Source organism: Tinamus guttatus, unplaced genomic scaffold (genome assembly GCF_059628265.1).
Source record: "Tinamus guttatus ecotype Peru unplaced genomic scaffold, ASM5962826v1 Tinamus_guttatus_pri_ptg000716l, whole genome shotgun sequence".
Classification (NCBI taxonomy): domain Eukaryota; kingdom Metazoa; phylum Chordata; class Aves; order Tinamiformes; family Tinamidae; genus Tinamus; species Tinamus guttatus.
In genome coordinates, this window is record NW_028289250.1 from 3,034,930 (window position 1) to 3,048,649 (window position 13,720).

General features: G+C 39.3%; 1 protein-coding gene across 3 annotated transcripts in view; it reads right to left on the reverse strand.

Annotated features, from left to right (window-relative positions):
• The window catches only part of GRM1 (glutamate metabotropic receptor 1), a 173,249-nt gene that overhangs the window by 7,408 nt on the left and 152,121 nt on the right, over positions 1–13,720 (reverse strand). For 2 of the 3 annotated variants that reach the window (XM_010224617.2, XM_088537036.1), the window contains exon 8: positions 3,603–3,687. The exons of the other annotated variant lie outside the window; for it this stretch is intronic. In XM_010224617.2, the coding sequence (XP_010222919.2) occupies positions 3,627–3,687 (61 nt within the window). In that variant the 3' untranslated portion in view covers positions 3,603–3,626. The remainder of the gene's footprint in view (positions 1–3,602; positions 3,688–13,720) is intronic. 3 annotated transcript variants of the gene reach the window in all.

The window sequence follows — 13,720 nt, forward strand, 5'->3', positions numbered from 1 at the left end:
AACAATGCTTTTACCAGGAAAAAAAATGAATCTGTTTATTTTGTTGCTAATGGTAAATAACAACTGGAAAATCTTCATAATGAGAATATCTTACTGGATCATCCTTGTATTTTTTTAAGGATTATAAAGTCAATGCACAGAAAAAATGCAGTGCAGATCATTATAGATACTTTGATGTCAACGGAGAAGCCAGTCTGTATTATCTGGAGATGTGCCTCATGCTGCACATTCCAATAAATGGGTATGACAGCGCAGTCAATGACAATACCTGAACTGAAACATTTTTTTCAGGCAGGCTTGAAAAGGAACATAGTAAGTACAACCTGAATATTGCAATGTGTTGAGCAAAGGAACCTGGAAAGCTTAGGAGCATGGGAAGAAAATGATAGAACAAAATTAATTTAGGAATAGTTCAGGTAGATGCAACTAAGGCAAAATAATCTGTAACACTGGAAAACTGCAAAGATTAGCAACATGCTGCAAAGTATTTCAACAGGAGCAATATTGTTGGAAAAGCTCTAGAGCTGCTTTTGAATAAGAAACACTCATTAATACATTTTTAATATGATAAAGCACAAAAATACCCCATGGATTTTGTATTTTGTGCTCGAAAGCACCATGCTATGGCACACATATTAGGATGCTTTTCCTGTAAATGTAGTTTCATGGTAATTAAGATAATGAGAAATTAGTTCTTGCTTTCTGTAATCCCTTTATGATTTTGATGCAAAAGTGTTTGGGACACCATATTACCAGAAAGATGTTGACAAACTGGAAGCTGTATAACGAACAGCAACAAGAAAAAAGCATCTGGGGGCAAAGAAGAGGGTATAGGGGGGGAAGGCAAAATAGCAAAATATATTTAATTTGATGGAACTCCACAAGAAAAAAAAAAAAGAACTTCTGAAAGGCATTAATACCAAGGATGGCAGGTATTTCATACTGTATACAAATGCACAACAGAAAGACCTAGGTGAAATTACAAAAGGGAAAAATTGTATTGAAAATCCAGAATATATTCTAGCTGTATTAACTGTTCCTTAAGGAGCCTTAAGGTAAAAGCCTGTTGCTCTGGACATTTGTTGAAAGAAAATGTGCAGCACATGCACTTTTATGGAGATAGCAATCAGTGAAACCTTTCTCCCGCTTTAGCTTCTCAGACTTTTTGATATGCTTGAGAACGGTTCTTTCAGTTTAAACAGCACTCAAAGAGCCATCAGACTTGCCCTAACATGCTACCAGTGCTCTTGCCCTATTTTGAAAGCGTACTTCACTCAGTTGCCACTAGAAGCTTAGCCAGGAAGCACCTCACTTGCCATATATAACTCTTCCTAGCATGCTATATTAGCTTATTCAGCCAGTAAGGCTAGTGGGTTTTATGGGTGCATCTGGAAGTTTCCAAGATAGTGATTAGACAAATTTGGAAGAAAAGAGCCCTAAAACTCAAACATGATATTTATGAGTTTCTTCATGTGATTATCAGTTTTCATTATCCCATTTTCATTCTTCTGCATTTCTTGATTTCTCCAGGAAGATATGAGGAATGGAGATCGCTCTTAGAAGAACAACCAATTGCAACTATGGTGCACAGCAACAGAAAAGTGTTTCATATTCCTACATCTATTTTTTTATAGCTGGAAAGCAAGGTACACTGTAACACCAGTCATGATTTCTAGCATGTTGGGATAGCAAAGCAGGGCTTCCCTGAGAACACCCAGACTTGCTAGTTGCTGCAATCCTGATGAACTGGGATATGAGGCCATGTGGTGGTGATGGGCATCCAGGGGCATGACGGACCCATGCCTTGCACTGCTTATCCTAGGCTGGCAGCCCCAGAAAGCTTGTGGCATGAGACTGCTGATGGAGGATGTGCCTGTTCCCTGGCTGCAGTGTAGCACTGATGGTCAATGGAAAGCACAAGCCCTAGCAGGACAGAGAGGGCAGAGGAAGGAGGAATATGCCAAAATAGCAAGCTTCATGCTCAGCAGGTCTGAATTAACAGGTCTGGGAAAACAGCTGCTTTTTAAAGCCTTTCTTATCTGTCCATCTGCCACAAGCATTCAAAGCCACATCCATTAGGTTGAGACACACTAGAGGTGTTTCTCAGGCATTCTTATGGATGAGGTTTTTTTTTTCTTCCAAACTTAAAAAAGAAAAAAAATCCCAAGTGGTCATGCAAAGAGCAGGAATTTCTGCCTTCCCTGTGCTCAGGGTTTCTACAGCTCATCTCCAAACTTTCTGAATAGTATCTGCTGTTGAATTCTCCTTTCTTTGCCTCCCAATGGCATGTCTGTGTTGGATTTCCACTTCACAATCCATCTTTCTGGACGAACAATTGGCAGACTGTGCCCTGGGAAACTGTAGCGTTTGTTCCATATCAGAAAAGAAGGGCACATTGTTGTTGCACTGGAAGTTAATAACAAAATGTTTGTCCTGCTCTTTATATTGGCTTTGTAAACTTGACTTTCTTAGGAGTAAATACAGTTGCTGCCCAGACCATGCAAAACATCGCTACTGCATCAAATATATATGTTTCTTCTAATCTGCAAACCACAGGGCAGATTGAATTAACATTATTGCTGTCTGTCTGCAAATAGCATTGACTGTCAAAAGCATATCTAGGGCAAGAACGCGTCACTGATTAGAGGGACTAAACAGCCGCTCCAGCTGTACAAATATGATATTGCTCAAAATGCTGTGTAAGTATATCAGAAGCAGGTTTCCACCTAGTCACTGCATAACCTTCCCTGGGGCAGGGAGAGGGTTGCTTTGCATCTGTAATTTCTCAGATGGGAAAGAGCATAAATCTGTCCTGGAAGAGACGAGAAGTCTTTCCATTTTTGCAACAGCTAGTGTGGTTTCTCTGCTGGCCTTGTGTTTGCTTAGGATGGGCCATTGTTATGCTTTTTTTCTGAGCAGTTGAATTTTGCTATTGTTCACTCAGTGGGGAATGTTTCAGATTTTGAATGTCTTGTATATACAAGTATATATTAGCCAAAATTTATCTGCTATACTTAAAGATTGTTTAGGGCAACTGTTTTTCCCTAGGTCAGGTTCTGCAATTTTCTTTTACATGTGCCTGCTCGTGATTTCCCTGTCCTGTGAATCCCACCAAAGCAGCGTTTTCTGTGTTCCCTCTGCTGGCTCTGCAGCAGCAGCTCACTAACAAGCGCAGTTAGCAAGAGCTGGGCACAGCACAAGTGTCTTGCCATGGGACAGCCACTAGATTGCTGCTTATAGCACTCAGGATAATAGTATCTCCATGCAAAACCGCAAAACTGAAAAAAAAAAAAAAGTAAGTTGGATAAAAGGAAAAAGAGGATAAAGTTAGTACAAAAAAGATGTATTTTCAAAGTTGCAGGCATTTCCAAATGAAAGCACAGGCTTAAAAAAAATGAATTAAAGCTACAAAAAAAATTGTCCAGTATCCTCTTCATTAGATCTGGACAATCAAATTAAGGCATTGTGTGAAACAGGGAACATAAGCAAATTTCCCATCTTTAATGACATGCACCACATTTGTCCCATCATTAGACATTATAAACCAATCAGAAAGAGAAAGCAAGGGGTAAAACCACTCTTTGTCATGCAGCTTCTCTTACACATTCACTGCAGTGTGGGATTTTTCAAAGCTGCACATGTGCCGACGGACACTGGCTGGTGGGCGAGAACTCTGGCTGCCTCTTCCTGAAGATGGAAAAGAAAAAGACACCCATGAGTGGTTATACACATGTGCACACATGGTGGCTAGACCACTCAGTAGGGTGCCTGTCTCTCGCCTGCTTCTAAATGTCGCTGTGTCCTTCCCCGTCTTTCCTCGTCTTGGTCATGGTGGCAGCCACCTCAGCTTTCATAGTGGTTCCCATTTGCCCAACATGGTATTAGTTAAATTAGGTTCTCATGGGTTTCTCCCTACTCTCGCTGCTGAACCCTGACGGACTCCTCTGCCAGATGGCAAGGGTTGCAGTGCATTTAGCTGTCAGTGGGAATTCTCCCCTGGCATTCTCTGTGCAGGATAAAATGTTAAAAAAGGAGCATCTGTCTTTCTCATCTAGCAACATTACTGCAAGTTTTTGTCAGTGGAGTTTTTAGTATATGCTCAATTCCTGCCTTTTCTCTGTGACTCTCATTTGCTTATTCTGCTTTTCTAAATGTTTCTTTTAATGCAGGCTGTAGCTGAATAGTCACTAGCTTTCATTATATGTGATTTCCCCACACGTGTCTCTTTTTTCTCATTGATACATTGGCCTTATTTAGATAGACACAAATTAAAGGGTCTCCTAGACACTCTTATATGCAATTCGGTAATTCCAAAAGGGATTTCAGATTGCAGTTTTCAGCTGCTAATATAAGATAATTTCTAGTTTATTCTCTATCTTAACCTTGGAAATGGATGTAAGCTGTCATTTGCCTTTCCCGGTATCAGTATAAAGATACACACATATGCATGTGCTTTGACAAAAATCTCAGGTATTTTTGCATATGGAATGTATCAATGAATTTCTGCGAAAAAAAAAGTCACTGTATTGCAAATAAAATGCAAATCACAATTCAGCATTTCTCCCAATCCAACACTCATAATGCATGCTTGCCAGACTTCTGTTTATCTCCAAACAACAGATTAATGGATGGTATGTACATGTACTACATGCTAAGTAAAACTGCTAATGAGCCCAAAAAAGCCATTCTTCTCACCACATAGTAATGAACAGTACAGAGTGATGTACACAGAAATACATGCATACTCATTTCGGAGATGCAAATTGAAGTGGGAACTTTGTTGTGAACTATGATAAATAAAACACAAATAAGACACTACCGAGCAATTTTGTAAACCTACCCACTTTGAGGTCTCTAGAATAATTCAGTTCCTTACCAGCAGTAATGAGATAGCTGAGATACCTGAAATACCTGATAAAGGCGATAATACTTAGGAACTTAGCTACCATGACTGCTCCTACACCCTATTAAACTTATAGAGATTATAGAGCTTCCGATTAAACGAATACCCAGCATTTCTATAGATCTTCAGTTTTCTTCATTTATTGACAGAACAAGAACTTTTTACTTTTTGTGAAAATTGTGAGTCATGTTATTCCTGCTTGTTAAAAAATGAGAAAAGAGTAGTTTATTCAGTCACAGCAGCTAATGCCACAAAACAAGTAGCAACTTGCAGTCAGTTAATTGGAGAGAAAAATCCAGCCCCAAATGTATTTCACACAGGCGTGAGAGATATATGTGCATCCGAAGGCACACAGCTCCAGTGAGCCTTTTCCAGGGACAATGATAAAGGTAGAAATCTTTCATTTCAGAGCACCACCTGGATCCCTGATCCTGATGAGTCTCTACCACCTTTACCAGGAGTCCCTTTGCCATCACTTTTGGCTTCTTTAAACGCATCCTGTGCTTCCTTCCCTGTCTTTCTTCTTATTCCGATATATCCCCACAGTGAGCTAACAACATTTTGCTCTCTGGTCTCTGGGCATGTGCCGTTCTTGTTATGAGTTACTCCAACATGAAAGGAGGAAATAAGTTGCTTCCTAGACGCTCCAGAAAAACATCTTTGTGTGTTCACAAACCAGTGAACTCTTTTCTCACTGTGGCCGCAGCTGCTCTCCTCAGCCCAAATCAAATATTGCTGTTACATGTACATTACATTACCCCGTAGATGCCCCGTCAGGATTGCGTCCTGTCATTAAAATGCTCCACCAAATCAGTGGCATGTCTCTTAGCCAAGATCAAGAGGGATCCCCATATGGTGATACACCCAAGGGCATATACACTGCTGAAATCATCTCTACATCCCAGGGCTCGGGCTTCGGCAGAATTTGGATTTTGTACTTACAGGGAAATTTGGATATACATACTGATACAGAAAATGTAGTGTTGATTATATCTCAGTGGATTATTTTTCCAATTATCAAATCTTTGTCAAATGCATAAATAATGATAAAAACTTTTGCTGTGTTAAATTTGAAACATTCTTCCAGGCTTGCTTTTTTTCTAATGTGTGGTAATGCTACAGAATTCTGATCCAGGATTGGTGCTTGAATCTCTGGACTGCTCTATTTTCATTTATGATAATATTTTCTCTCCTTCTCCCAGTCTTGCGGGCAGTAATGGTACTTCATATATATTTTTTCCTGGTTACCAGAAAATTAATCTGCCCATCTTTACAAAACAGTCATTAAAAGGCCATTTTTGGAGCAGTCTTCTCAAAGATATGTATAATTCCTGCTGAGTCAATGACACTTATTTGTGTCCTGGACCCAGGCAAGTGGACTTTCTGTGCATTTGAATGAGGACTAGGCATATCATAATGAATGCTTTTTAATGAACCCCAGGGTGCAGTAACACAGCCTCTGTCAGAGAAACCACTGTGGCAGTGCAGAGGGTCCCTGAAGGATGCTGATTAATTGCTTAACTTTATGTTCTTTGAAGCAGAAAAAAAAATGTTCCTAGCCAGTTGGTCAGAATTCAGACAAGGTAACAGGCCTGATGAAATCTGCAGCAAAGAATATAAAGGGTCTGAGGGAAGACTTGCTCTTGCCACTTTTTTTTTTTTTTTTTTTGGAAAAAGTGTAAATGAATCATCCCATGAGGCCAACATCTGTGTCAGGGCTGTAGGAAAGTATAAATTGCTATCCGTAATGTTTTATGTCTGAGCAGCTATGAAACTAGAGACATTCACCTACTGCTCTGGAATTATTCTCTCTGCTCATCCAGACTCCCCAAACAGACACAAATTGAATGAATCTGTCTGGCATCCAAAATAACTGAAATATAGGACGCTGTGTTAGCTATCATCTGAGCCCACAGCCAGAGGACCTCCTCACTGGATGCTGCCCCTCTGAGAAATACTTCCACATTCCCCATAGTCAAAAACATACAGAAAAGCACGCCCTCATTTTTTCTGCAATTGAGTTTGAGACCACTGAGCATCAACAACATCAGGAAGACAGCAAAGTGAGAAGGGATTTCAAGAGGAGCAGTGATAACATCATGCTGATACTTACAGTGGCATGATAGCCCTGAATCATTCCCTAGGATTTAATAACTTTTATATAAGCCTTAGATTTAACATGGCAGGGGAGAAGCTTTGCGTCATCTTATCCTCTGGACCTTACCATTCCCCACGCTTACTTCATATACTGGCATTCAAAGCAACTGCCCTCTCCACTCCCATAAGATGAGTTGGCAAAAATATGAGCTTTCTGGCCCACTTTTTCTTTCTTTGGCACTCTAGCAGTCTACAAGGTGACAGGGGAGGTGAGCATTCATTTCATGTCATAGAATCAGATGGGTGATGTGCTCGACTAAATACTCAACTCTAATCCTCGCTAAACCTTGCATCTTCCCAAGAAGAAGTGGTTCATTTTCTGATGTTTATTCTCTTGAAAGTTCAGGCTTTATGTATGGTTGTCATGGCCAGATTAAAAGATATAAGTACAAAAAGAAGCAAGCCCATGCTCTCCTTCTGCAAGATTTGGAACTGAATTTCAATACCTTTTGCGCAGAGCCAGGATCTGATAGAAGATCTCTGCAATATATTTCATTAAACTGACTGGTAAAGCTGGGAACATAGACAAGTTTTCAGTGCAAAAATTCATTTTTAAAACAAAAGCCGTTAGTTTGGAGCTAGGGTAAGACTGGAATAATTGCTCAATGTTTTAACACAATTATGCTAATGAAGAATCACAAACAGCTGTGGAGCAAAGGGAGCTGAGAGCGGGAGGGAGGTTCTAGGGTCATTTGTCAAACGCAGCATCCCTGCCCTCCTGTGGCTGCTCCTGCACAGCCCTGGGCGCCTGCATAAGTGCAGGTGCAACTGCTCAGTGAACTGGCCGGGAGTGACAGGGGTCACTAATCTGGGTCAAAATTAAGGCAAAGGAAAATGTTGGTTTTAACCAGGACTGCTTCCCTGCTCCTAGATGCGCAAGGCTACCCAGCCACTTGTCCTTGCACCACATAGGGTGAGGAAAGCTTTGGATGCCATTTCTGGTTTGCAGCAGCTTAAAGCATTTGTGGGCTTACAGGCTATGATAGCTCAAATCAGCTGCATGCAAATCTCTCAGCTATCCAGGCTAGTGGGGGAGAGGTAGCTGAGATAACCTGGATAAACCTAACAATTAAGAAACGTAAAAAACGCATATAACTTGGTTTTGAATAACATGAGAAAGTGAAGGAGTGAAGACCCCTGAGATGGCACAGAGACTCCTGCTCGCATAGCACACACCCTCTCAAGAATAGCCCCTTCTCAGTCCCCAGTCTGCTCTAAAGAGATAAAAAAAAAATGCTCTGGGGCCTTGCTCAGACCCGGGATTTGCTTTTTTGTTTGCATGTGTTTTGCTGCTGATTTTCTGTCTGGTTGATTGTTTTGGTGGTTTTTTGGATGCAGAAAAATGGGCAATGTGAAGAGCAGTAAGTTCAATAAGTTCCATTTTCCAAACACTCAGATGAAACAGGCTGAATTGAACCACCTGAAATGATCTAGGTTCTGCCATGGAAAGAAAGAGAAGACTGTCAAAATGGTCAGAAGGGAAAGTAAAGAAAAAATATTTGCTATGGACATAGAGAGAAAGACTCGGAGGAGCTTTAAGTAAGAAAATAAAGAGCGTCTAAAGTTCCAAACTTGAACCCACTAAGACTAATGAAAGATTAATAGTTTGCAAACACAGTGCAATGTAGAGAGAAGACAGTCTTACTAGCTAGAAGGTGGTCGGGCTTGTGAGTCTCTGGGGATATGTAGGACTGACCAGAGTAAAATGGGGGGGAAAAAAAAAAAACAAATTTTCTATTCTACTAATGAAGAGTTGCTAGAATCTGATCATGGTTTTGTGCCTGTTTTGTTAGAGTTTAGAATCAGCTTTGACATCTCTGGCTTATGGCGTTGCAACACGGCAGAGCGAACCCAGTGGTTTCCTGAGGAAAGGGACAATTCTCAGTGCTGTCCTCAAGACCAGGGAGGGCAAGGGCAGCTTCTCTGGTGCTGGCGTTAGTGTATGTCTGATCTTGAGGAGATCTGGTGCAAGCAAGCAGGCAATGATTCACTTTTTTTTTTTTTTTTCCTGTAAATTTATTTTATAAAGTGGAAGAAAGCCACATCCTGCATGCCCCCCCCCCCCAAAAAAAAAATCATAAAGTAGAGAAGGAGAAACAGCATTAGGAGAGAGTATTGAAGCTAGTATGCTAGAAATGTTAGGTTGTTTATAATACAGCAATAAGAAACCTAGAGTTTTTAGTTTTCAGGTGGGCTTTAAAGAAACAAAGTGTGTGATTACTTCTAGACTGCACAGTTGTTTGCTGCTTGCAATGATAATGTCTTTTAACCTATGCTTGTCAAGTGTGGGAGGCTGAATGCCAGAGCACACATATGCTTTGAAAAATTAGCTAACTTGTATTTCAAAATTAAGTATTCTTTGAGAATTTTAAAGTAGAGACAGATGTTCTGCTGATACAATATACTTTGCTTTCCTCTTCAGCCCACATTTAGAGTCTTTGAAAAAGCAGAGAAAATAACCACTTTTTTTTTCTGTTGGCCATAATTATTAGCGGTTCTTTGACAGTGGATGTCTTCTATGTGGATGTTAAATTTACCATAAAATCTGTAAGAATTCTGGAAGCTATTTTCCTATTTTCAAAAATATTCCTTGATCTGGTAGGACAGATAGTGGGGTTGTTTCAAAACCTTCCTCCTCCTAGGAAAGAGCCTTGCAGAACATCACCAGATTATACTTAAAATACAAATACACTTAATAAGATAAGTAACGATGAGCCATGGTGACAGCAGGCATCATCTTCACTAATTTGCTTTGAAACATTACCAGTCAACACACCAATGTGTGGGCCTCCTCACAGAGCAAACACAGCGTATGTGCTAATGTCACACACTGAGGGCTTACAGGTACTGTGAGATGTAAAGCAATGCAGCACTGAGGCTCACATTATGTAATCAGGATAAAATCTTGCTCAGAAGATTAAATTCCCACAGTATGGAAAACCATATATATCTGACCAGGGAACTCTACAATCCGTTAAGAGAAATTGACTATCCTCTCTCACTAGGAGTGTGATTTTCCTGCAAATTGCAAAGGTTTGCCAAAATACAGGCTCCCTCTTGGTGTGTTTCTGCAGCATCTACAGTGTTGCTTGCAGCATTTTGTTATGTGGGAGCAAAAAGGATCTCCCACTGCAGGCAGGCCTGAGCTCCACAGATGAGCCAGACTAAGCCTTTTCACAGCAGCCAAAGAGGTGAAGTCAAAGAGTGCTCATCTGCTCCTGAGCTCTTATGTGCTCCTACCTCCTTGAGCATGAAAAAGGATTAAGTAAATAAGCAGTAGTCCTGCATTTCATGCTAGTAACTCTACACTGAATTGCTGGGGTGATTTAAGAATTTTTGAAAACCACTATTAGTTATAGGGAAAAAAAAGGCTAACATTATATATACACATATATGAATAGTCCTTTATTGTTTTATAGCCTTATTCTCATCTAAAGAATATAATAGATCCAAGTGTTGTCCTTCAGTACTTCATTTTATGTTTATCTCTAAATTAGCTCAAGATTTATAAAATCGCAATGTGACTCAGAGATCCCCATAGAATATCCTGTGTGTTTATTCTAGCAAGTATATGTACATGATTTATCATGTGTTCATGAAATGTCACAGTTCTACTTGCTTCTGCTAAAAGGAGGTGAATAACTGAAACACAGTGCTGAAACATCACACCTTGGGGGACAGGAAGGAAGTAAATGCAGTCTTGACTCCAAAATTTTGCAGTAGCTTCTATCAGACTTTGCATTTTAGTTCTTTATTCCATTTCCACTTTAAACACTGAATTAGATAAAGAAATGTATGTTTTTAAATGATATCTCAGACTCTCCCACCCCAAATTATATTACTTATATGCTTAGGGGAATTGGAGTCTGATTTCTACATGTAAAATAGAGAAATATCCAGGCATTTAGATACTGATCAGAAGGCAACCTTCAACACATTTTATTTACCTGACATTCTTAACAGGAGAAGATTCCTCTCTTATTTTTATCACAGAGACACTTCTAACCAAAACAACATGAGATTATGGCACTAGGTAGATAAACATCATCTGCTTATACCTGCATGTGAATGTAGGTGTTTGTATCACACACTATTGAGTTGGTGTATTTTATAGTATCCTAACTGGATTGTTATGAGTGCTTTTCAGAATAAAAATGTAATAAATAATAAATACAGAAAAAAAACAAGAAAATGTAATAAGTGATCCAGTCAAGCAAGAAATTAAATTACAACTGGAATTCTTATTCCTGTGTCTTATGTGCCAGAAAAGATGCTAACCTTCCTCAGACTTTCAGCAGTCCTGTTTTTGTTTCCTTTAAGTCAGGAAGCGATACGTAACTGTAAAGCTACCCTCTGATATTATTATCTATGCATCCCTGTGTTTAACTACTGAGATTCGTTATGCAATGTTACTTCTGAGAAACGGAGGAAATTGTATAAAATCTTACACAACAGCTCTTTTATCCAAATAAAAAACAGTTCTGACAAGTGACAAAGAAGTCTGGATGGGAGCCTGAGATACAGGTGCCATGTCCTATAAAATAATTCAAAATTATCCGGGTTGTGTTTGAGACAATTTTGTACCCACTGCTTGTACTGGGAGTCTACTGCAAAGCCTCGTGGCTTTTCTAATTTCTTTCTCTTTAATGTAGCCTTGGTCAGCCACTGTTTGGCCACAGAGGGAAACCCAGAGGAATAACACTAAATGCTCAGACCCCTTGTGCTACCCGTAAGCTTCTACTTAATGGCAGTAGTCCTGATGACACTGGATATCTGACACTGCTTTTCTTCTTCTCAGCTTGTCTTGGGAGTGACATGTACTTCGTTGTGCACATCCTGGGACTCCCCTTAGCCGGGATGATTTCTAAGGAAGCCTTAGAGTTACTTAGAGAGCCTTGCTCCTTATTTCCTAATAGAAGTAAAAAATAAATTCTCTATCTCCAGATTGCTTATATTACATATCTACTGCACATATTTTGCACATATGTGGACAGACACACAATTTGGTACATAATTCGTTACATAAGAACTAGTTTGGTCAATGTTTCACTTTATCTCACATATGGTTTGCACAGTGGCTTCAGATATTTACCATGCCTTTTTTATTTAAATAAATATGATTTCTAGTATTTATTTAAATCTCTAAGAAAAAGTAAGGTGGGAATAGCATAAGAAATATTTCAGTATTTATCACCTTTCGATGCCTGGGACGGAACTGGATTAAATTTATTAAAGCAAATGCAAATTAAAGGCTACAGAGGACAAAAATAGATATAATTAATAGCCCAGATTTAATGAACAAAGCTTCAGCAGGGCTATAGGACGTTGCTCTTGCATTATTAGGATTCAGACTCCCTTATTCGGTGTTTCTTTCCACATTTTTTCACTTCAGTTGTAAGAGCCTCTTTAGACATACATAGCTATCTTCTGGGAGTTTTAAATATTCACTTAAATCAATACACTGACATGGGCTGAACAGCTTGACTGAGTTTGTTGAATTTTCTTATTTGAAATGCACATCACACACGAAGGAGCTGGGTAAGAGCTGTTACCTGCCATTGCACTATGTGTCCACAAAATCATTAATGGTTTAAGCCCAGCAAAGCCAGCAAATGTACCAACTGCTAACAGAGAGAGAGGTTTGGTGTTAAAACCTTCAATTATTCTTGTGAGCATATGAGATTCTTTCTTAAAAACACACTGCAGTCTCAGAAAAATCTTGCATACAGACTTGCACAGAAATGGCAGGGAGGGCTGCAGCAGGCAGGGGAAGGAGTCAGGTCAGGCAAGTGCAACCTGCCTTCCTGCTTACCACCGTGGCACTAGTTAATTTAAATCAAAAGATGATCTATCTCCAGCTGTACTGTGAAAATATTTACTCCCCCCTTTTTTTTTCTTCTTCTTTTTTTTTTTTAAATTCCTTTTAACTTTCATATTATGTCCTGTTTGCATGACCTTACGATCTTTGTGGAGATTTAAAACTCTGTTCCATGATATACTATAACCCTCTGGTAAGTCTTAGGGTGGCTCATGCTGATCAACATATTCAAAGGTCTTTTTGAAAGTACCTTGGAATTTAGTGTCTTTCAAGAATTGTTACTGCTGAAATAGAGGGCTGCCTTACTGTGCACACAGCACTACTGCAGTGCATGAGAAGTTTACCTAATGCATCAATTTTCTAAATTACAAAGCAAGTCAGCTATCATTTATTATTAGATACAGTGATTTGTCTTTATAATGTTTTGGCAATGCTATCAGAAAATAAAACTACAGCAAACAGTAATCTGTACAACAAATATTTAAAGATAACCTTCATACGCTGCAGGCTAGGTGACACAATTTGGGAGAAGAGAAAATACTTGTAGACTTGTTGTAGATATCTCAGCTTGGACTTGTATTCTAAAGCACAGGACTGAAGGTTAACAATATGTTCTCTTTTATAACAGATGATACAACAGTGACCAGTTATTAATAATCCTCCTTGATGCTTTTCACTATATCCTTGTTTCAGATGTTTTGATGCATTTCAGTGAGGTAGAGTGAAATATTCCCAGTGCGGCTGTACTAGGTTAAGATTTTTTTTGTTTGATCTCTATACTTTAGCCTGAAGAAGCCATAACAAAAACTATTGTTTTACTTACTATTTAAAAAAAAAATTCA